The 21,490-nt window shown below is 46.1% G+C and overlaps 2 protein-coding genes across 3 annotated transcripts in view; one reads left to right on the forward strand and one right to left on the reverse strand.

Moving 5' to 3' along the window:
* The window catches only part of WNT5B (Wnt family member 5B), a 97,122-nt gene that overhangs the window by 30,958 nt on the left and 44,674 nt on the right, over nt 1-21,490 (reverse strand). The window lies entirely within an intron of this gene.
* Nucleotides 10,258-12,716, forward strand: FBXL14 (F-box and leucine rich repeat protein 14). The gene is given in 2 exon segments (XM_038369003.2): nt 10,258-10,339; nt 10,342-12,716. Coding segments are annotated over 2 exon segments (1,953 nt in total). The 5' UTR covers nt 10,258-10,272; the 3' UTR covers nt 12,228-12,716.

The raw sequence follows: 21,490 nt of genomic DNA on the forward strand, positions 1-21,490 counted from the left end.
GGATTAGATGGAAACATGTGACCCAATCTAAGTAAAATACAGTTTGGTTGCCAACTGACTTGCTAAAATGCCATTGCTCTCTAGTCTCCATTGAAACAGAGTGGGGGTTTGGCCTTGTGGTTAAAACACTGGATGAGGAACTAAGAGATCTGTGCTATAGGCCTTGTCCTGACAGAGACTAAGCGTGTGACTTTTGGAAAGTCACTTACACCCAGATCTTCCAAGATATTTAAGATCCTAACTCATATTCATTCCAGTAGTAGTTCAGTGCCTCAATACCTGTGAGGATCTGGGCATTAGGCTAAAATGTTCAAAAATATCTAGTGATTTCAAATGTCTATATTTTTGGGTGTCCAGCTGGAGACAGGGGCCTGATTTTCAGAGGTGCTGGATACGCAAAAACTCCATATGAAGTGAACCTGCATGTGCTCAACACTTCTCAAAATCAGGCCCCTAAATTCTCTGTGCCTCTCTTTCACTATAGGTAAATGGGATAATACTAAGCTGATTAGCCAGGGGTATGTGAGGCTTGAAGCACTAATGGTTGTAAAGAGCTTTGAAATGCTCAAATGAAAGGTGCTAGAAACATGCAAAGCATTATTATTAGTCTCACGTTCCCATAGTCATTCCACAAATATTTTCACAAGTTTCAGTGTGTCTAAAGAGTGTGATTGTGTTTTCTACATCAGGGTATTAAGGAATAATCTTAGTAGTAGTAGTAGAGAAGATTCACTACTTCCAGGAAGACCAGGATGAACATACACTGGGGTGTGCTGGCAATAGGGGTTGAACACCACTGCTAACAAGGCTAGGAGGAAATGGAAGAGCTCATGGGTGAAAGAGTGGAAAGAAATCTGCTCTTTCAAACAAATCAGTCATTTTGCAGACAAAGAAACTGAACTGAAACAAATATTTCTAGTCTGCCCTTCCCTTCACACACACATTTTGGGAGTTGGGAGTGGTGGGGATTGAAGGAAGCTGTGCTCTCATTTTACAAGAAAATGGCTTGTCCTATGGAAAAACATGATCTAACATAAAATGAATGTACTGTAAATAGAAGAGTATTTTGCATTTAGGAATAAAATGGGAAATGATTTGAAGTACTCTTATAGAACAGGTTTCAGAGTAGCAGCCGTGATAGTCTGTATTCGCAAAAAGAAAAGGAGTACTTGTGGCACCTTAGAGACTAACAAATTTATTTGAGCATAAGCTTTCGTGAGCTACAGCTCATTTCATTGGATGCATTCAGTGGAAAATACAGTGAGGCTCCCCACTGTATTTTCCACTGAATGCATCCGATGAAGTGAGCTGTAGCTCACGAAAACTTATGCTCAAATAAATTTGTTAGTCTCTAAGGTGTCACGAGTACTCCTTTTCTTAAAGAACACACATTTGGTGCTATATCCATTTACATAGCCACCTCTCCCCCCATACACCTACATCTTCAAACAGCATGTCTAAGACTTCTGATGTACAAAGATAAGCAGCATGTTTCAGGATATTCTATGGCTCAAATCCAAGCACCAAGATTGCTCCAGATACCACAGAATGGAAGCATCAGGGAATACAGTTTCTGAATGGCACTTATCTCTGTTGCAGAGCCTCTCAGGAAATGCAGTGATGAATTTCTGATAGCCTGGCAGATTTGACACCAGGAGCCTCTGGACTAACTATTGCTTTTATGAACAAGGTGTCAAACCACGCTTCCCCTAGCAAATGCTAATATAAACCCCATGGTCAGTTTAAGACAGCATTTTGTATATTTTACTTGGGAGTTTGTATTTGCTCTTCCTTCACACTGGGCTTGAATTGTGACTGATTTTCACAGTAAGTTCCCAGACTAGTACTGCCCTATTTTTCAGCTTTCCTCTGAGACATGGTTTGAAGCCAATATTTATTGGACAGGAGACATAACTTCATGAAATTCCAATGAACTGCCAATTTTAGAATGTGATTTACTATTGGGAAATGTACTGATGGCTCTGTTCCAGAGAGGGAGTAGTTAATAGTTAAAATTAACAACTGCATTTAATCCAGGGACAGGAAAATACCACACATTAAAATCCCTAGAGTTAAATGTAATCCTTCCATGGGCCAGCCTCACCCTTGCTAATGCAGGGATGTGTGAATTACTTCTTCCTGTGCCAGTGTAGTCCCATGTGCAACAGGAAGGATTCACCTGGGGAAGGGCGGATATTGGTATTAGTACATGCACTCTCTTGAATTCTGCCAGAGGGAAGCAACTTTAAATTCTACTGATAGCTGGACCACTCATGCCCCCAACCCAGCTGGTACTGTTCAATATTGGGGCTGTTCTGGCTGCAGGCAAGTCCTCTGGCAGAGGGAAGTGGAGGACACTTTGCTTTGCCACAGTCCCCTCCTCTGAGGGCTTGTCACTACTGGTGACCAGGGACTTGGCTAGGCATTTGCACTTGCATGGACTGAATCTACTAGAGTTACATCAGAGATGGGTTTGGCCCTTTACTGTAACATTCTGAACTAGGTGGTGGTGGCAGCCCATCCAAGGAGGGACAGATTGTATAATCATGTAACGCTCTGTTCAGTGCGTGTTGTGTGTCCCCTCTAGTGACTGGTCCACAGAAGATATAAATCTGCTACTCTTTTAGCTCAAGTAGCAGAAGCTTACGCTTTAGTAATGGAGGTCTTGGATTCAATCCTCCTTGCTGAACCATAAAGTTGATTACTACATGAGCATTCTGTTTACTCTTCAAGACATTGCCATTAATACTTTTTATATCAGCCATTTCCCCCAGTCTTCATCCCTTTTTGGTACCAAGAATGAAAGAAAGATACAGCCACAACCCTATAGTGGCTTCTACTACAATGAATTATCAGTGTTGCAGTTTGGGATTTCAAACTCCACTTTAGTACCCTCCCCGTAATATTAACGTATTAAGCGTCATAAGTCCCCTTTTACACATGGAGAAAATAACACACAGGAAGTGAAGTGACTTGCGTATGACCCTGGCCCAAGTCTCCTAGATCCCAGTCCCTTGCTCTAACCACTAGGCCATTCTGTCACACAGTAGCAGACAAGCAGTGCATCCCCTGTGTACCATGGCATTTAATTGTAATTTCCTGGATCATATATTTTTGTTCATCACACAGTCCTATCTTTTTATTTATATGTGGGGCTTGATCTCTGTGTATTACTGCAGTATTAGTCACATACCAACATGGTGGCAATGTAACTCCTGTCTCTCAGTCCTGTGCCTCCTGGAAGTATTGTGATTTTTTTTTCAAGGTCACTTATTAACAACAAACCTTGTCCACCCACTGCCTTCAAAAAAGGCCCAAATTTAAACCTGCTATTTGCACTGAGATATCAGGTCTGAATTTTGCACCAAAACCTTATTGTACATCCACAGTGCCCTGTATGCTGAATGATGCTATCAACACTGAAACTGGTCAATAAATGGCAAACCAGGATTACTTAATTCAGACAGATTTGAGAAAATGTAATATAGAGAATATTAATATTTAGCCCCTTAACATATCATAACTGTATTATCTGTATTACACATGCTGTATGTTTTCTTTCATGAAGTTTTCAATGTGATCTGATATTTACAATAAAAGTTTGCAAGAGAAGAGGAACATGATGTTTTAATCCCAAAAAACATTGTCTGATTATATATTTTTATTATAATAGCTGGCCAGGAAAAGGATCAAGTGGGATGATGCATAATGCAAATTCCAAAAGTAATCCACCCATCTGACAGATCCTGCTCTGATATATATGCAGTACATAATCACCCTGGTTGCATTCATGGGCACAGATCTCTATTAATCCTGGAGACCTCTGCCCTGGAATTATTTATTACAGTACAGAGGTATTTTACAGAATCATTTGTGTTGAACATTTAAGAGATGAAAGGAAATGCACCTTACCCAGCTGCAGCTCCTCTACCACCTTATTAACTGTAGGAAAATTCTTCAGTACACATGAGTGCTGGAAATAAGGATACTGGGGATGCTGCCAGAACCCCTGGCTTGAAGTGGTTTCCATCATATACAGGGTTTACAGTTTGTTTTAATGGCTCTCAGCACCCCTGTCAGTATGGATGGGGTCAACTTAGCCTATGAAACGGAAGAGTAGCCGATGGTCTCCAAGAGACACCCTCCAGAAAATACCTGTGCCATGAAACGTTGGCACCTTCTCTTTGCTAGTTCATGTCAGGACTTGGTAACTAGAACAACGTTGGCTGTAATTGTCATAGTGCTACAGGAGCATCGTGGCCTGGTCTACTTGGGAAAATTACCCCAAAAATTCATTTTAAAACTAGTTTAACTAAACAAACTTTAAAACCACTTGCAGCCATAGCATAGACTAGACTCCAGGTGGAACCTGCTGAAGAAGGTTCTGACACTGGTTTGCTAAAGACAGCTCAGGCGGTCTATGCTACATTTCCAGCCAGCTTTAAATTTGGCTTATCTGGTTTTTCAAGCCAATTAAAATTGAGGGAAATTTCCTCAGTGTACACTAGGCCTTGCAGAAATGTCCCACACTTAGAAAACAAATATCCATGGGGGAGAAACCTCAAGAGATAGAAAAGTCAAAGTCAACATCAACTAATCACAGAAACTCAGCTAAATTCCTACATCTGTGTGTGTGTGCATGCACATAGGTCATGGGTGAACCCCTGCTTTAGGGAGGCAAACCCATCGGCCCCGCCCCACTGTCCAAGGCCCTGCTCCCACACACGCCAGAGCCCCCAAGCCCCCCTGTAAAAGGAGAAGCCTTGACTCTGAGGGGCCCCTGCGACCAAAGGAGCCCTGGCCCACTCCAGCCAAATCGGGCTGAGCTGCTACCTCCCCTCCCGCACACTGCTGGACTGGAATGGGCTGAGCCACCAGCCTCCCCCAGTACCAGGCTGGCCCCAGTGCTGGGCTGGGTCGAGCTGCCGGCCTCCCCCAGTGCCGGGCAGAGCTGCTGGCCCTCCATGCCTGCCAGGCCAAGCTGCCAGCCCCCCTGCCAGAGTCGGGCCAGGCCAAGCTGCCAAGCTAACGCCAGCTCCTCTTGCCCTTAAGGCCCTGCTCCCCCGCTGAGCTGCCTGCCCCAGCGCCCGGCTGAGCCTGCTCAGTCCGCCGGCCGCTGGCTCTCCGCATCCCTCCTCACTCCCCCGTCCTGAGGAGGCGGGACATGGCGAGCAGTGGGGACGGGAGGGGGTGTGGAGTGGAGAAAGCGGTGGGGGTCTTGGGGAAGGCCCGGGGCCACCACGGCCTGGGTGTCCGGCAGCAGGTTGGTGCCAGGGACAGGAAAGGCAAGGCCTTCCCTGGCCTATTACACCCGCCATGAGTGTGTGTGTGTGAGAGAGAGAGAGCGCCTCCTGCAGGTTTCTCTGCTCTTTTGGGGAAAGCTGCTCGCCCCTTTGAATCGGACTACTGCCGAGCACAGTAGTTGGGGCTGGGTGACTGAAGGGAAGAAGGAAAGAGAAATAGAATGTTAGAAGAGAAGCAAGGAAGATGAAAACATCCTCATTAAAGGGAGATGGGTCAGAGGGAATGTAGCTTATCAGGAAGTTAGTTTAGGGGCTTGATTAGGGTCAGCTAGGCGGGGTGGGGAATACATTGCTTTAGGACAGGGATAGGCAACCTATGGCATGTGTGCTGAAGGCGGCACGCGAGCTGGTTTTCAGTGGCACTCATACTGCCTGGGTCCTGGCCACTGGTCCGGGGGCCCCTGCATTTTAATTTAATTTTAAATGAAGCTTCTTAACGTTTAAAATCTTATTTACTTTACATACAACAATAGTTTAATTATATATTATAGACTTACAGAAAGAGACCTTCTAAAAATGTTAAAATGTATTACTGGCACGTGAAGCTTTAAATTACAGTGAATAAATGAAGACTCAGCACACCACTTCTGAAAGGTTGCTGATCCCTGCTTTAGGAGCTGGATTAGCTGGATCAATCGGTGTGATAGAGAGCAAAAGGAAGAAAAGGGTCAGAAGAACATTATTTTTTTAATAGCTGCCAATAGTTTAATAGGTGCCATCATTCGCTTGGAATCACAGCAGCCACCACCCACTGGCAAAAGAGCTAGTATCAACTGGGAAATTTCTGTGGCTAAATTCAGGATGGATTTTCCATATCCCTGGTTGGAGCTCTATCACCTGGCGTGAAAGCAGGGAAAAAGCACAGGGAAATGTACTGGGACACATTTCCACACAGGGGTTAAAGAGCTCCTCTGGGCACAATCAGCCCAACCTGGCGTACCTGTGAGGCCTGTCAAATCTGGAGAGGGATGTCTCCTTAGAAAGGAGAATACAAGCCCGGCGCAGGATGGCACTCAGAGGGAAGCAGAACCAGAGCTCCCTAGCCCCACAGAATAGGGGCTGCTTAACCACTAAGCTGCTGAAAAGCATCTGCCACCTGGGCCCTCTGAAGATGTAGAAGGACCTTCTTCCCTTTGTTTTCCCTTTTGTTTGTGGGGTGCCCAGCCTGGGTCCTATTGGACACAAGGAAGTGAGGGGCCCAGACCCCATTCACAGACACTACTGACCTCTTATCTTTTGGGGAACCGCTCCGGGAGCCGCATTATTTTGTTTTGTGGGCTGCCACATTATTTGATTTGCTCTTATCTTTTTTCGGACTGCTTAATGTCTAGTAAAGGTTTGCTTTCCTCTCCCCCAAAACTTTGATCAGAGAATCACACTCTGCGCCTTAAACTGGCTCTACAGAGACACCTGAAGCTAGAGAAGGATGTCTGTGATGAGAGGCACCCACTTTTGCACCCACAGGGATGCCCTGAGTACAACCTATGACAGGACCTTTATTTACTATCTTTACTATATACTTCATTTGAACCATGCCTGAAGGAGAGAGAGAATATTGTACTATGAATTAAGAGGCAAGGGAAACAAATAGGGACAGGCTAAGACAAGAACTGCAGAAAAGTCCATAGATATCATGACCGCACATGTGATATAAGATACGGAATACATGACAGTGCAGTTTTATCAGCATGAATAACTCACAAGTGCTGAAGCCACAATCCAGTTATGCAAATCACCCTGAACAACCTACCAATAAAAACTGTCCAGCCTACACCGAATACCAGTGTAATTTGAGGGGGCTGGAGGGGGGGAATGAAACATTTATCTGTCAAGTTCCTTCAAAAAGAGATAGTGGCTGTTTGGAGTTGTTCAAGAGTTTGCAATGCTAAAAATAGTTCCAGGAGATAGATCAGCAGTCCAAGTGCCTATGAGGTTTTTGATAAATGCAGTTTATCAAGAGATGGTGCTAGCCATCTATTTGATAAAAACATTTGTACCACATGAGATCAGGATAAACATGGCATGAATGTCTTTATTTCTGCAACTATGGGTTAAACAGAGGAAACCATGCGATAAATTGCATTTATTGTGCATTTTGACATTCCACTTGCATGCAGATATTTTAAAACTCTGAGTGGTTCCAAAGAGCCATCCTTTAGATAAAATAATAACCTACTATAAAAATGTTTTCTTTTTCCCCCACCATGGTGGATCAGGGATTCAATTTTACAACCAGTCCAAGGACCAGAATTAGTCAATTTTAGACTGTGAGAGATTTAAAAGCTTTGATACTCTGTGGACAACCAGGATTTAAAGATTCTTGTTGCATGCCATGGGAGAAAGAGATTTCAGGCTCTCCAAGAATATGCATCATCTGTTTGTAGCCTTTGCTAGTCACAGATGGCCTATATTAAAATCATGACACCCCAATACGAGATAGAAATACTGTTTTAAGTAATTTTTTAGACCTTAAATGGTCATTTTTTCTACCACTCTAATTTGTAAGGTAGAGGGATTGAAAAATAGTAATTAAAATACACAAAAACATTTATAGGATAGTTTTTTCTGGAGCAAGTGTGGCATATATGGAATGCACTATAGTATAAAGGTATAAAAGTTACATGGGCATTTGTTCAGGATGACACATAACTCACTTGTAGCTTTGCCAATTTTATGAGTAACACAACTATCCCAACATTCTGTAATGTCACCATCCCATGTTCTGTATCTCTCATCTTTTGTGCAATGTGCACAGAGCTCAATCCTGCAGACATCTGATACAAGTTGTTTCTCTGACTTTAATAAAACAATTCTTATAAATAAGGGTTGCATGATTGGGCCCATATAGTATATATACCATGATATGCACTTGGAATGGTTAATGTGTCAGGACTTCCATTAAAATCCATTTTCATTTGCTCCCATCTTTATGTAAAATGTCTCTTTTTGGCTGAGGTTTTCTATGATTGGTCTAAACAGAAAAGTGGATTTTATTTATTTAGAGTAAAATCTATTCACATAGGATATTATATTATTAGGGAGAGGGTAGAAAATAGTCTTTCCTGTGTAAAATAGATAAAACCTAAGGACCTGATCCTGCTGACGGATCCGCACAGGAAATCGCCATAAGGAGCCCAGTTGACTTCATTGGGGCTGCACATTCACGTTAGGGTCCCCCCCAGGATGAGCAGATTGCAGAATGAGGGCCTAAGATTTTTTCCCCCACCTAATAACCACAAAAATGCGTTGAATTTTACAAGTTTAGATCCCAAACACGCAGTAAGATCTGCTATAATAGACCCCACCTGGCCATTCAGAAACCCACTCAAGTTAATATAGGAAATCATGTAAGTGGATAAGAATGCAGGATCAGGGCCCATATATTTCCTGGTAGCTATTCATCACAAAGAACTAGTTTCCTGGCAAACATGCACAGTTATTTAAGATTCACAGTTATTTAAGATTCAAGCCTGGAACTGCACAAATCAAGAGAGATATTAGCCTTATAATCTCCCCTTTTACCTAAAAACAAAAAGTCCCGAGGGAAACATATAAAACTATAATGTTCAATTTATGGCTGTAAACACTTAAGTCAGGAAATGCATCAGTGATGGTTCTCATAGTAATCTTAACTCATGACTGCAACTTGTCTGTGCTAGGTGAAATGGTTTTCACCAATTATCTCCCCAGAATCAGTATTGAGAACAATTTAAATTCCTTTTCTACACTGGACACGGATGAAATAATTAAAACTAGTGCTATCAGTTCAGCCAGGCTTATGGGAGCTGTAGTATAATCTAGGCTCCAGTAACCAGATCAGTTTTGTTAAGTGTTTTAGTTAAATGTGCTAAAAAGTAAGTTACCAAAACAGTGTTAAAAATTAGTCCTAAGGCTTCCCCAGGTTCACCTGACCCAGTGGGAATTTTGTTGTACTTTTCCAATAGAAAAAGGCAATACTGTTGTCTGAAATTGGTTTGAAAAGTTTTATCTGGCCTATACTAGCACTTAAGCTGTTTTTAACATGAGTGCAGCTGCACCCACGTTAACATGTACAATGTTTACTAATGCACAAAAGGCTATTAAGACCAGGCAAATACAAGTCTCAAGCACTCTGTTCTTGAAATGCCTTTTAATGACCTCTGCCTGGTCTACATTAGCACTTACACCACTTTCAATATTTGTTCACATGTCCCATTGCTGAAAACAATTTTCTGCCCTGGTTTCACTTCCTAGTGTGGAGCCAATGGACTAGCCAGCCTGGCTGTTTAACCTCACCTTGATACACAATTAACCAAATCTCTGCGCTCACAGACTCCGAGGGAGCTTCATGGGAAATTAGGCCTAGGCAAGGGTGAAAAAGGGGTTTGGTTTTTTTTGTAAAGGCCATGTGAGCTAGCACCTCCCCTAACAACTCTAGCGCAGGCAGGGCCGGCTGTCCTTCAGCACGTGCTTGCGGGTCGAGTTGAAACCCAGAGCCCCAGGCCTATGAAGACACAAGCTGCCCTGCCTACACCAGGGCTTTAGTTCTCCCAACTCGGGACAAAGCCAGGGCGGCCGGGGCCCTTACGGCTGAGCTGCAGGTCCCCGCACATATGGCTACGGTGTTTCCTGGCTTGGGGGCGGGGGGGTTGGAAGCTGTGACCTTAACCTGCCGGCAGCGATGAGTGGCGGGGGGGGTGATATGCTGCCCTGCAGCGAGAGGGACGGAGGGGGCTCTGCGGGGCAGGGAGCGGGGCTGAGGCAGGGGAAGCGCACGGCTCTGTCGGGGACCGTGCCCAGGCCCCTAGGCCGGGTGCTGCTGGGCCGGGCGGCAGCGAGGACTGGGGCTGCGGCCCGCAGGGGGGTGGTTCCTTCGGGAGAGGAAGAGGCGCCAGGTCGAGGCTGGCTGTGGGGGAAGGGAATTCCCGGCCGGGAGTTCCCGGGGAGGGGGCAGCGCGGCGCGGCAGGGGTTAATCCGCGAGCGCAGAGAATGGGCCGCGCTGTTTCCAGGGCGACGGCTCGGAGTGTTCCGGATCGTACCATTGCGCGGGGGGGAGGAGAAGGCTTCAGCCGTCGCCAGACCCAGCCCAGCGCCGCCTCCTTCTCTTCCCCCCCCTCCCCTCCCCTCCCCCCCGGCCGGAGCGCGGCGCCTGGGCCCAGCGGCGAGCGCAGCGCGGAGGAGCGAAGCAGGCGGATCCCGTCGGCGGCAGCGCGGAGCCTGGGCCCAGAGCGGCGGGGTCGGTAGCGGCGGCGCGGCCCCTTCTCCCCCCCGCGCGGGGCAGCGGGCTGCGGGCGGCCCCGGGCTGCGAAGGCGGCTCGGAGACAAAGGAGGCGGCGGGGCTCGGAGCCGGCACCAGGGACCGAGAGGAGCCTCCGGGGGCCCCCGCCCGGGGCAGGCGGCACAATGCGGCACGGGGCGGCCCGCCCGCACCGGCTGCAGCAGCGCGGGGGCCGCAGCGAGGCCCGTCCGGGGCGGGGATAGAGGCGGCGGCCGGAGCCCCAGAGCCGGGCCGGGCCCCTTCCGCGAGCAGCCTCCCCCCGGCCTGTCACACGGGGCGGCGATGTGAGGGCCCCGGAGCCGGCAGCACCCACAGCCGAGCAGCGGGGACCCAGCGGAAGCGGCGGCCGGCCGGGCCCGGAGGAGCCGAGCAGCGGGGATCCGGCGGGCGCGGCGGCCGGCCGGGCCCGGAGGAGCCGAGCAGCGGTGATCCGGCGGGCGCGGCGGCCGGGCCTGGGTGTGCGATGGAGACGCACATCTCCTGCCTGTTCCCGGAGCTGCTGGCCATGATCTTCGGGTACCTGGAGGTGCGGGACAAGGGCCGCGCGGCGCAGGTGTGCACGGCCTGGCGGGACGCCGCCTACCACCGCTCCGTCTGGCGGGGCGTGGAGGCCAAGCTGCACCTGCGCCGCGCCAACCCCTCGCTCTTCCCCAGCCTGGCGGCGCGGGGCATCCGGCGGGTGCAGATCCTGTCTCTGCGGCGCAGCCTGAGCTACGTGATCCAGGGCATGGCGGAGATCGAGAGCCTCAACCTCAGCGGCTGCTACAACCTCACCGACAACGGGCTGGGCCATGCCTTCGTGGCGGAGATCGGCTCGCTGCGGGCGCTCAACCTGAGCCTGTGCAAGCAGATCACCGACAGCAGCCTGGGCCGCATCGCCCAGTACCTCAAGGGCCTCGAGGTGCTGGAGCTGGGCGGCTGCAGCAACATCACCAACACCGGCCTCCTCCTCATCGCCTGGGGTTTGCAGCGCCTCAAGAGCCTCAACCTGCGCTCCTGCCGCCACCTCTCTGACGTGGGCATTGGGCACCTGGCGGGCATGACCCGCAGTGCAGCTGAGGGCTGTCTGGGCCTGGAGCAGCTCACGCTGCAGGACTGCCAGAAGCTCAGCGACCTCTCCCTAAAGCACCTGGCCCGAGGGCTGGGACGCCTCCGCCAGCTCAACCTCAGCTTTTGTGGGGGCATTTCAGATGCGGGGCTGCTCCACCTGTCCCACATGAGCAGCCTGCGCAGCCTCAATCTGCGCTCGTGTGACAACATCAGCGACACAGGCATCATGCATCTGGCCATGGGCAGCCTGCGCCTTTCGGGCCTCGATGTTTCCTTCTGTGACAAGGTGGGGGACCAGAGCCTAGCCTATATCGCACAGGGCCTGGATGGGCTGCGTTCCCTCTCCCTCTGCTCCTGCCACATCAGCGATGAGGGCATCAACCGTATGGTGCGCCAGATGCACGGGCTCCGCACGCTCAACATTGGCCAGTGTGTCCGTATCACTGACAAGGGCCTGGAGCTCATTGCAGAGCACCTCAGCCAGCTCACAGGCATTGATCTCTATGGCTGCACCCGCATCACTAAGCGGGGCTTGGAGCGCATCACCCAGCTGCCCTGTCTCAAGGTGCTCAACCTGGGACTTTGGCAAATGACTGAGAGTGAGAAGGTGAGGTGAGAGGAGGGGGCACCTGGAGACCTCCATCCTCTCTGGAGGGACTCGCTGACTGACTGCTGCAATGGAGGAGGAGGGTGGGGTACACACAGACCCATGCTACCTGCCCACTCCAGCACTGGAAGGAGGCAGGGATAGAGAGAGTCCACCCCATCCCTTCCATGCCACCTACCCACCTCTGCACTGGCTGGGGCAGGAGAGGGAAGAGAGAGAACCCTCATTTCTTCCATGCCATCCCCAGCCCTCCATTGGGAATACAGTACCCCTTTCCTCATCCTTCTCTGCATTGGGGATAGAGGCCTGCAATTTTATGCACTGGGGCTGGAGATACCCCTCCCCACTCCAGTTCTGATTCTAACCCCTCATGCACTAGGGATTGATGAAGAAAGTCCCCTATTCTTATTCACCTCCAGTCCTGCTCAGTTTTGGGAATAGGGACCTTCTGTAATGGGGGTGGGAATGGAAATGGGAACAGCCCCCCCCCCCCCCAAAGCTTATTAGCTGCATGTTCCATATCCACTGACCCCAGTCCTTCTGTGCTGGGTACAAAGACACCCCCTTGTCATACCATTCCAGTTCTTTTTTTCCCACATCCCAACTGGGGATTGTGACAGAAATAGCCTTTTCCCAGATATACATATTCCATCTATTTCCAGTCCCACCCCCATCTTCACTTCTACCCCATTTTGCCCTGTAGTTGGATACAGTCTCCCACCCCACCAGTTCTCCAGTGCATTGGATATAGAGGGAGCTACACTGGTCCCCTCCTCTCCCCTCCCGAGTTGAGTACAGGGACATGATTCCTTTGCACCCTGCACTGTGGTTGGAGAGAGCACCTAGACCCTCCACTCTTTTCCCCATCTCCCTGCACTGGGGATGAAGACAGACTCCTAATACTTCTCCCTCCTCCTCATACTGGGGATGAAGACACCATTTTCCCCATACCCCATTCCCAACAGAGAAGAAGACAGATCCCAGTCTCTTTAAATGTCCCACCTGCATTGGAGGGATGGAGTCACCTTAGCCATTCATCTTCCCTTTCATTTTTCTCTCTCTTCCTCCCTGCCTTCTCTTTCTTAGAAGTGGGGATAAAGACATATCCAGCCACACATTCATTTCCCCCTTTGGATTGGGGACGAATAGGGCGGAGGGGATGACCAGCTCCTTTCTGCCCAAGGGACTTAAGGAAGAATCTCCAGCGTCATTTTTGCTTTCATTTGAGATACTGTGACATGGTTTTATTTTGAAATGCATACAAAAAATTATTACTACAAAACAGCCTCTTACCACCACCACCCTCCCCTTGCTTACATCCTTTTTCTCATCCTTTCTTCAGTATTCATTTTCTTCCATGGTTTTATTTTTAAAGACATTTGAAGTTGCTGTTCTTGTGGATTAAGTACATTTTTTTCTGCTGAATATATTCTATATATATAAATATATATATAATGTCTGGCTACCTCGTTTTAATTTGTTACTTTTTTCTCTAAAGCCCTGGAATTCTTATAAGAAAGAGATTTTGAGACTGAAACATTTTTGTGCCTAGACTGGAAAGATGCCCCTTGGGTTTGTAACTTTTTTTTTTTTTTTTTTTTTAAAGCTTTCCCTAATGTGCCCCACCTTCACATTCTGACTGTGCCTCTCCCTCCCTCTCCATTGGGGCTTGGGGATCCAGCTGTGCTTCTGCATTTTTATTCCTCTAGCACAAACATGTGTAACATGTGATAATCCATACTGAGGATTGGGGTATTGAAATGTGTGAAATGCAAGTTCAGTTTCTTAAAATATATATATATATATATATATATATATATATATATATATATATGCAAATATTCCCCTCTCCCTCCCAAATCACCTACAAAAAAAGGTCACTGTTGTGTGAGGCTTCCTGTTTGTAAGTGGGGAGAGGAGCAGAACAGGCCTGCAGGGCCTGAGGCTGCGATGTGAAGGGGAGGAGACTGAAATTCATCTGTCTTATCTCTGTTCTGTCAGTAAAATGGAGCTGGTTCTTTAGATTTTTTTAATTATTATTTTAAAGAGGAAGAATAATTGATGAATTTTTAAAGAAACAAATGTTGGCCTTTTTACTTTACTGATTTTTTTTTTTAATTCAAAATCTCAAATCCTTAACAATAACAGGCCAGACCATGGAGTTAAAGCAAACCCAGAGACCCCTATGGATTAATTGTACTGTTTGTGAATTTGTATAAAAAAAAACAAAGATCCTCTTAAAACATTTTATATTCTTACAGTAAAAGGTTAAACTGATATTTATATAATAAAAGAGGAAATATGAAGTATGTTTTTGAAAAAAAGCTGTATCTGTGTTGTTTTTGGTTTTTTAAAGGTAGGTATCTTGTCTACTGGTTGCAAGAAGCGTGGTGTGTAGCTTATTGAGGGTTTCGCCTGTGCTCTTGACTTAGTGAGTGACTTGGTCTGAGTAGAAGGAAATGGGGAGTCTGGTCAATCCTGTGCAGGATTGTTGAGTAATGTAATAATTAGAAATTTACAAGAGAGCATTGCTTCCTTTTGGAAGGACCAATATTGTATATGAGAACAGCTGACTTGCTCAGATAAATTGAGTGAAAGTAGAGATTAATGTTGGGGTACCAGTTCATTTTGGGGTTGGGCAAACTGCAACTGATAAAATTTGTTACGAAGGGACATAGGGGTAAAGTGATGTGTAGTAGATCAAACTTGACACTTTAGGGGGGAAAATGTTTTTAAAAAACTTAAGACATGGCAATGTTCCTATTTCATTTAAAAGTCCATGAAAACTGGTTTTCTGCTCTTTCCCCACACCCCAAAAGACCCCAAACATTTTCCTGCAATATTAACAACACAAAATTGCTGTCTTTTGCTAGTGCATGAGAACTTGGAAGTGAACAACTAGAAAACTGACTATGCTGTTTCACTTTTTCATTGTACACTCTGAGATAAAAGTAAAGAAGAAATGGGAAAAATTAGATTAACATTGTTCTAATAATCTAAGATGTCCTTTTTGTACCATCGAAATCTTTCTTTTTACGAATGACTTCTAACCTGACAGGGTTCCTTTTAGACTTCTATGATGTGAGGTTTGTATTGTTGTTTGAGATAGGGGCTTAAGCTGTTTATTGGGCATGAAACAAAGCTTTTCTCCCCTCTAAGTACTGCAGCAGGGCTTTCTCTCTTTCTCCCCCCCCCCCCCTTTTTTTTAAAGAAGGGTTGGGGTTAGAGAGACTGTGAAATGATGGAAGGAGCAAAGCCATTGTTCAGGAAAGTTAAAAGAGGAGCTGTCCTTGCTTGCTTGCTTGCTTGCTTGTTCAGTCATGCATACTGAATCTCGCCATGTGAGGGTCCCTATGGAAAGGAGGAGGGTGATTCTTCCCCTCTTTTTAACATTCCTCTCCAGGCCTGGCTGTATTTAAGCTGCTTTCCTCCATGCAGAGGAGGGGCAGTGGGGGATGGTCTGGAGTTCCTGTACATTTGCATTTTAAGTACTTCTAGTGCTGTAGCAGGCTACTTTGTTTCATCCAAACTATTCTATCCTAGCCAGTTTCTCTCAAGTTACACCCAGGTAGATGAGCGCTCCACAATACAGCCCTAGCAAAGAGGTTATGGCTGTCTCCAGTTGTAATCTTTCTGGCTTGTATATTTTGATGTATTTTTGACTGAAATTAGAGCATTCATAATTCCTTCTTTCATGCTGCAGAAACCCACCCACACACACACTTTTAAAAAAAAACAACCCACTTCCTGCTGGGACGGCAAAGTTTCACTTGGTTCTCCTCTGCACCCCAGGGAGAAGGGCCAGCACCTAGACGGCTGCAGGATTATTTCTGTAAAACTACCAAGCTTTCTGTTGGGAGTTCATCACAAAAGCTGCATTGTTCCCTTTGGGGAAAGCCATCACAATTGGATCTAATTGAGCCTGACACTATATCCATCTTCCTTTACTTGGAGAGAGGTATTGGATCTTTTTCTTCCCTTTTAAAGAAAAATTACAATACTTTCTTGACTGAAAACAGGATGTGTGAACCCCAGTAAACAAGAGGCATTCCAGACCAGGTTCCAGTTACCAGTAGATATTTAATATTTGATATAGCTAGCCATAGTCCTTGCAAGGGATAGTAAATTCTACCTCTTGCTAGGTCACAGGCTTACCAGATTCCAACAAAAATACAGACAGCAAGCTATAGTATATAGATGATTTGTTCTCCCCATTCAATCACATGTTAACATAGATAATTGAACTAAGGCAGACCTCAAAGTTGCACATGCATGCATCTTGTCTGTGGTCCTGAAGTCCTAAAGTCAGGAACAGGACGGCTCTGAGGCTAAAATGTTGTTTATAACTTCATCTCAGAAACAAGCTAGGTGGACCAACATACAATTTAAATAGAACCCAGAATCTTTAGGAATTTATGCTGAAACCAGAGCCTCCCTGAAGTCCTGTAGTATTAGGAACAGCAGACATTATTCCCTCTTGAAATGGGCTAGTCTCAAAAATGACAATGCTCTCTTGGTCCTAAACATAAGTCTTATTATTGGGAGTGGTCTGAGCTGGAGCAATGTGTCTGTTTATTTGTAAGGAGACGGTTTCTGAAAAAGAGATGATGTTAGTAAAGGGGCAGAGGAGACTAACCAATGACCAATTTCTCTCCTCAATATATAATTCCGTAGCGTAACAGAGGAAATAATATTTTCGCCCTCCAGTCACTTCTGAACTCAGAGATGGGTCAGTGTAAAGTTCTTATCAAACATGACTCATTTGGAAGCGGAGGTAGAGAATAGTAAAAATGTTTTGAAGTGAACTGGAAGGAGGAGAGGAAGGTGATCAGGAACAGTCAACATGGATTCACCAAGGGCAAGTCATGCCTGACCAACCTGATTGCCTTCTCTGAGGAGACAACTGGTTCTGTGGATATGAGGAAAGCAGTGGACGTGATATATCTTGATTTTAGCAAAGCTTTTGATAGTCTCTCATGGTATTCTTGCCAGCAAGTTAAAAAAGCATGGATTGGTGGATGGACTATAAGGTAGATAGAAAGCTGGCTAGATTGTTGGACTCAATGGGTCGTGATCAGCGGCTCGATGTCTAGTTGGCAGCTGGTATCGAGCGGTGTGCCCCAGTGGTCGATCCTGGGGCTGGTTTTGTTTAACATCTTTATTAATGATCTGGATGATGGGATGGATTGCACCCTCAGCAAGTTTGCAGATGACACTAAGATGGTGGGGAGAGGTAGATATGCTGGAGAGTAGGGATAGGGTTCAGAGTGACCTAGACGGATTGGACCAAAAGAAATCTGATGAGGTTCAACGTGGACAAGTGCAGAGTCCTGCACTTAGGACGGAAGAATCCCATGCACCGCTACAGAATGGGGACCGACTGGCTAAACGGCAGTTCTGCAGAAAAGGACCTGGGGATTACAGTGGATGAGAAGCTGGATACAAATCAGCAGTGTGCCCTTGTTGCCAAGAAGGCTAATGGCATATTGGGCTGCATTAGTAGGAGTACTGCCAGCAGATCAAGGGAAGTGATTATTCCCCTCTATTCGGCACTGGTGAGTCCACATCTGGAGTAAAACTTGTGTCCAGTTTTGGGGCCCCCACTACAGAAGGGATGTGGACAAATTGGAGAGAGTCCTGCTGAGGGCAAAGAAAATGATCTGGGGCTGGGGCACATGACTTATGAGGAGAGGCTGAGGGAATTGGGCTTGTTTAGTCTGCAGAAGAGAAGAGTAATGGGGGGATTTGATAGCAACCTTCAACTACCTGAAGGGGGGTTCCAAAGGGGGTGGAGCTCAGCTGTTCTCAGTGGTGGCAGATGACAGAACGAGGAGTAATGGTCTCAAATTGCTGTGGGGGAGGTCTAGGTTGGATATTAGAAAACACTGCTTCACTAGGAGAGTGGTGAAGCACTGGAATGAGTTACCTAGGGAGGTGGTGGAATCTCCATTCTTAGAGGTTTTTAAGGCCCGGCTTGACAAAGTCCTGGCTGGGATGATTTAGTTGGTGTTGGTCCTGCTTTCAGTAGGGGGTTGGACTAGATGACCTGAGGTCTCTTCCAACCCTAATCTCATACGATTCTATGAAGTCAATTCATGTCATCCTAATCTTTACAACTGAAGTCAACAGAAAAACTCCAATTAACTTCAGTCATTATTTTTAATCATGTTTGTTATGTCACTGCCTAAGGACCAACTAGGAATGAGGCATGGTACAAACACAGCAGTACTGTCCCTGCTTTGAAGAGCTTTTAATCTAAACAGACAAGACAGACACAGGATGGGGGGAAGGGATGAACACACAAGCAGAGTCCACCATGTGATGGCAGCAAAAGGCATGTTAGTTCCAGGGTTTGTCTGGAGAGCTTTGGGTGTGTTTAGTTAAGAGGGGATGAGCTAAGTGGAAGAGTGATGGAGACAGAGGGTAAGAGTGGCAGATGCAGCTTGAAGATGAGGGAAAGACCTTGAGGGAGGGGCAGGGTGGAGTAAACAGCCACTCAGCACAGAGCAGAAAAAGTCTAGTCAAAACTAGAAAATTCTCTGAATGTCTGAAGGTCCCTGCTTTGGCTTCTTCTGCAAGTGCCCCTACTGGCTGATTCCTCCTGGCAATTTTTCCCCAAGGAGGGTGGGGGGCACTACCTGCATGCTGGTGTCCCCAAGGTAGGTGATAATGGGGTTTCCCCTACACAATTTTGAGTCAGCATGCACATGTGTACTCAAGAGGAGTTGCCTTGACTAGGGTCCCATTTTACATTCTCCTCCCAATACAACAATCCCTATTTTGGGTATTTGTCGTACCGGATTAGGCCCCTTGTCTCCCCATCTATAAAATAAGGATAATTGCTTCACAGAGGTGTTGAGATTTAATATAAAAGGCTCTACGATTTTAGGATGAAAAATGCTGTAAGTGCAAGGTATTCTGTATTTGTACTACAACTTGTTCTTGAACATGGTGATGCATGGAAAGAGAAGGGTTAAGGTAAAAAGTTGGTGGCCAAGTCATCTAAAGAGTTTTTGGAATTGAAAATAGACGTTAACACAAGCTGCTACTAACAACTCAAAGGTATGTGTTCTGTTAAATCAACAAGTCTCACTACAAACACAGCCTGGTTCAAGCAAAGTGGGTTCTTTTTTGTTTTCTCCCTCTCTTCTTCCATAAATCCCACTTATTTGGCCAGCAGCTCTTTAATATTGCCATCTGTGGAGAAAAGATAATCAATAAACTGAAATGAATGGCCGAGGCTGTATTTGAAGACCCCTAAGGATATCTACTAGGCACTATGCCAATGCTGCTGGCATGATTGCATAATGCTCCCTGTCGTGTCCAGCCATAGAGTCCTTCCTGCTGAATTCCCCAGCACTAAGCTGCATGAAATAAAGAGTGAGAGAGTTTTTCAGGTTTCTCTGCCAGAACTTAGATTCCTTCCACATTTGGCAGTGACACTAGTGCTTTTTCCCCTCTTTAATTAAATCTACCAAACACATTAACTAAATGTCAATTCAACCTTAAGTGGCATTGCAATGATTTCAAACCAATCCAGAGCTGACTTGTCTTTACAAGGGGAAATGAAGTTTACAGTGAGTTTGAAAGCAAGAGACTAATACTAGTGAGCGAACACTAAGCATTCACTCCAGCCACGCTTGTCCAGCTTCTGAGCATAGATTTTCAAATGGGAGGTTTCTAAGGGCTAGTCTACACTGGTAATGCTAAAGCCGTTTAACATGGCTTATGTGGTTGCGGTGCAGCACTAGGAGAGCTAAAAAACCCACCTCCAGGAGGGGCGTAGCTACCATCGTTGTCTACACTGTCGTGTTACAGTGCTGAAACTTGCTGCACTCGGGGGTGTTTTTTCACACCCCTGAGCGAGAAAGTTGCAGTGCTGTAAATTGCCAGTGTAGACAATCCCTAAGTAAAAACCAAATTCCTTTCACTATCATCTAAATGAAAAGTTAAACTGAAGTAGCGAAGGTATATGGCTACTGTATTTCTCCTGTGAGTATTTACCAAAGATTGTATATATTTAATGTAGTTCCTACCTGCTGAAAAAGGTTACTGGCCTGAGGACAGAGCTGTTCTGCTATAGAAACAAACATTCTGACTACTAAAGGATCTATGGTAGGTCAATTCCCTTCCCTCTTCATGACTCTAATTTTTCTACACAGAGCTACCCCAGCTGTGATTTGAAGATTAAATGATTTCTCCCTATCTTTTTTTTTTTTTTTTTTTTTTAAACCCTGTCCCTTCTGTTTGGTTTTGGGTTCTCTTTGCCTTAGTGCAAGGTGTCTAAACGTTTACACCACCATGAGTACCTGAAGAAGCTTGCAAAGTCTCCACCTAACTTGTAAGAGTGTAGAGAAACAAGCTTTATCAGAAGTATACAAACAAACCATATTTACTTATAGCTACCTTGAGGGATAAAGTAAAATAACTTGCATTAAGCAGCAATAAAAGCCCACCCACTCTCTCCTTCCTTGACAGTTTACACTTATCTCAAAACTCCCTTGGTTGAGACAGACTAAGCATGTGCATTTTTGCAAATTCCCCTGCCAAATGTGAAAGAGCAGTTCTATAAGACACTTTTTGCCCCATCACAAGGGAACCGTCTTTCTTCTCCCAGAATGTGCTTTAATTTGGAAGATGCAGTTATTGCTTCATAGTCTTCCCAACAGAAAAACCTGGACAAGCTCTGCCCTTTCTGTTACCTTTTGCCATTTGGCTGAAGTGCCAAATGTGCTACAAATCCCTCTGTGTGTTTGTTTTTACAGTGGGGGAAAGAATGGATCTTGTGAAATAGTGAGGAGAGAGAATTACTTCATCTGATTTCTCTAATAACGATCCTGAATACTGTAGCAAAACAGAATGGGGCAAAGTAAAGAAGATGCAGTCCAAGAACAACTTGGATCAAAGAATGTTACACTGAAATATTTCATTTGGGGGGAGAGAGGCAGGGAGAAGTACTCTCCCTCAAGCACCAAGGGCAGGGAGAGTGAGAGAGACATAGAATAGCTAACAGCTTTCCCAGCTGAAATCCTGGCTGGCACCCAGAGAGCAACTAAGCCAATTCTGCACGCCAATTCTTTCCATCCCTCACAGTAGCACCCCCTGCCAGTGACTGAAACAGCTGATATTAGGGTGGGGAAAGAGCAAATTAGCCCAAGGAGGTGCCCAATTTCACTCCCATATGCCTCCAAGCTTTGAAGTGCTGACTGCAGCAGCCCTTGCCCCATAGTGTTAAACTTGTGTGTTTAAAAAGGCACTACGGTCAATTTCAC

The sequence above is a fragment of the Dermochelys coriacea genome, chromosome 1, assembly GCF_009764565.3.
Source record: "Dermochelys coriacea isolate rDerCor1 chromosome 1, rDerCor1.pri.v4, whole genome shotgun sequence".
NCBI lineage: Eukaryota > Metazoa > Chordata > Testudines > Dermochelyidae > Dermochelys > Dermochelys coriacea.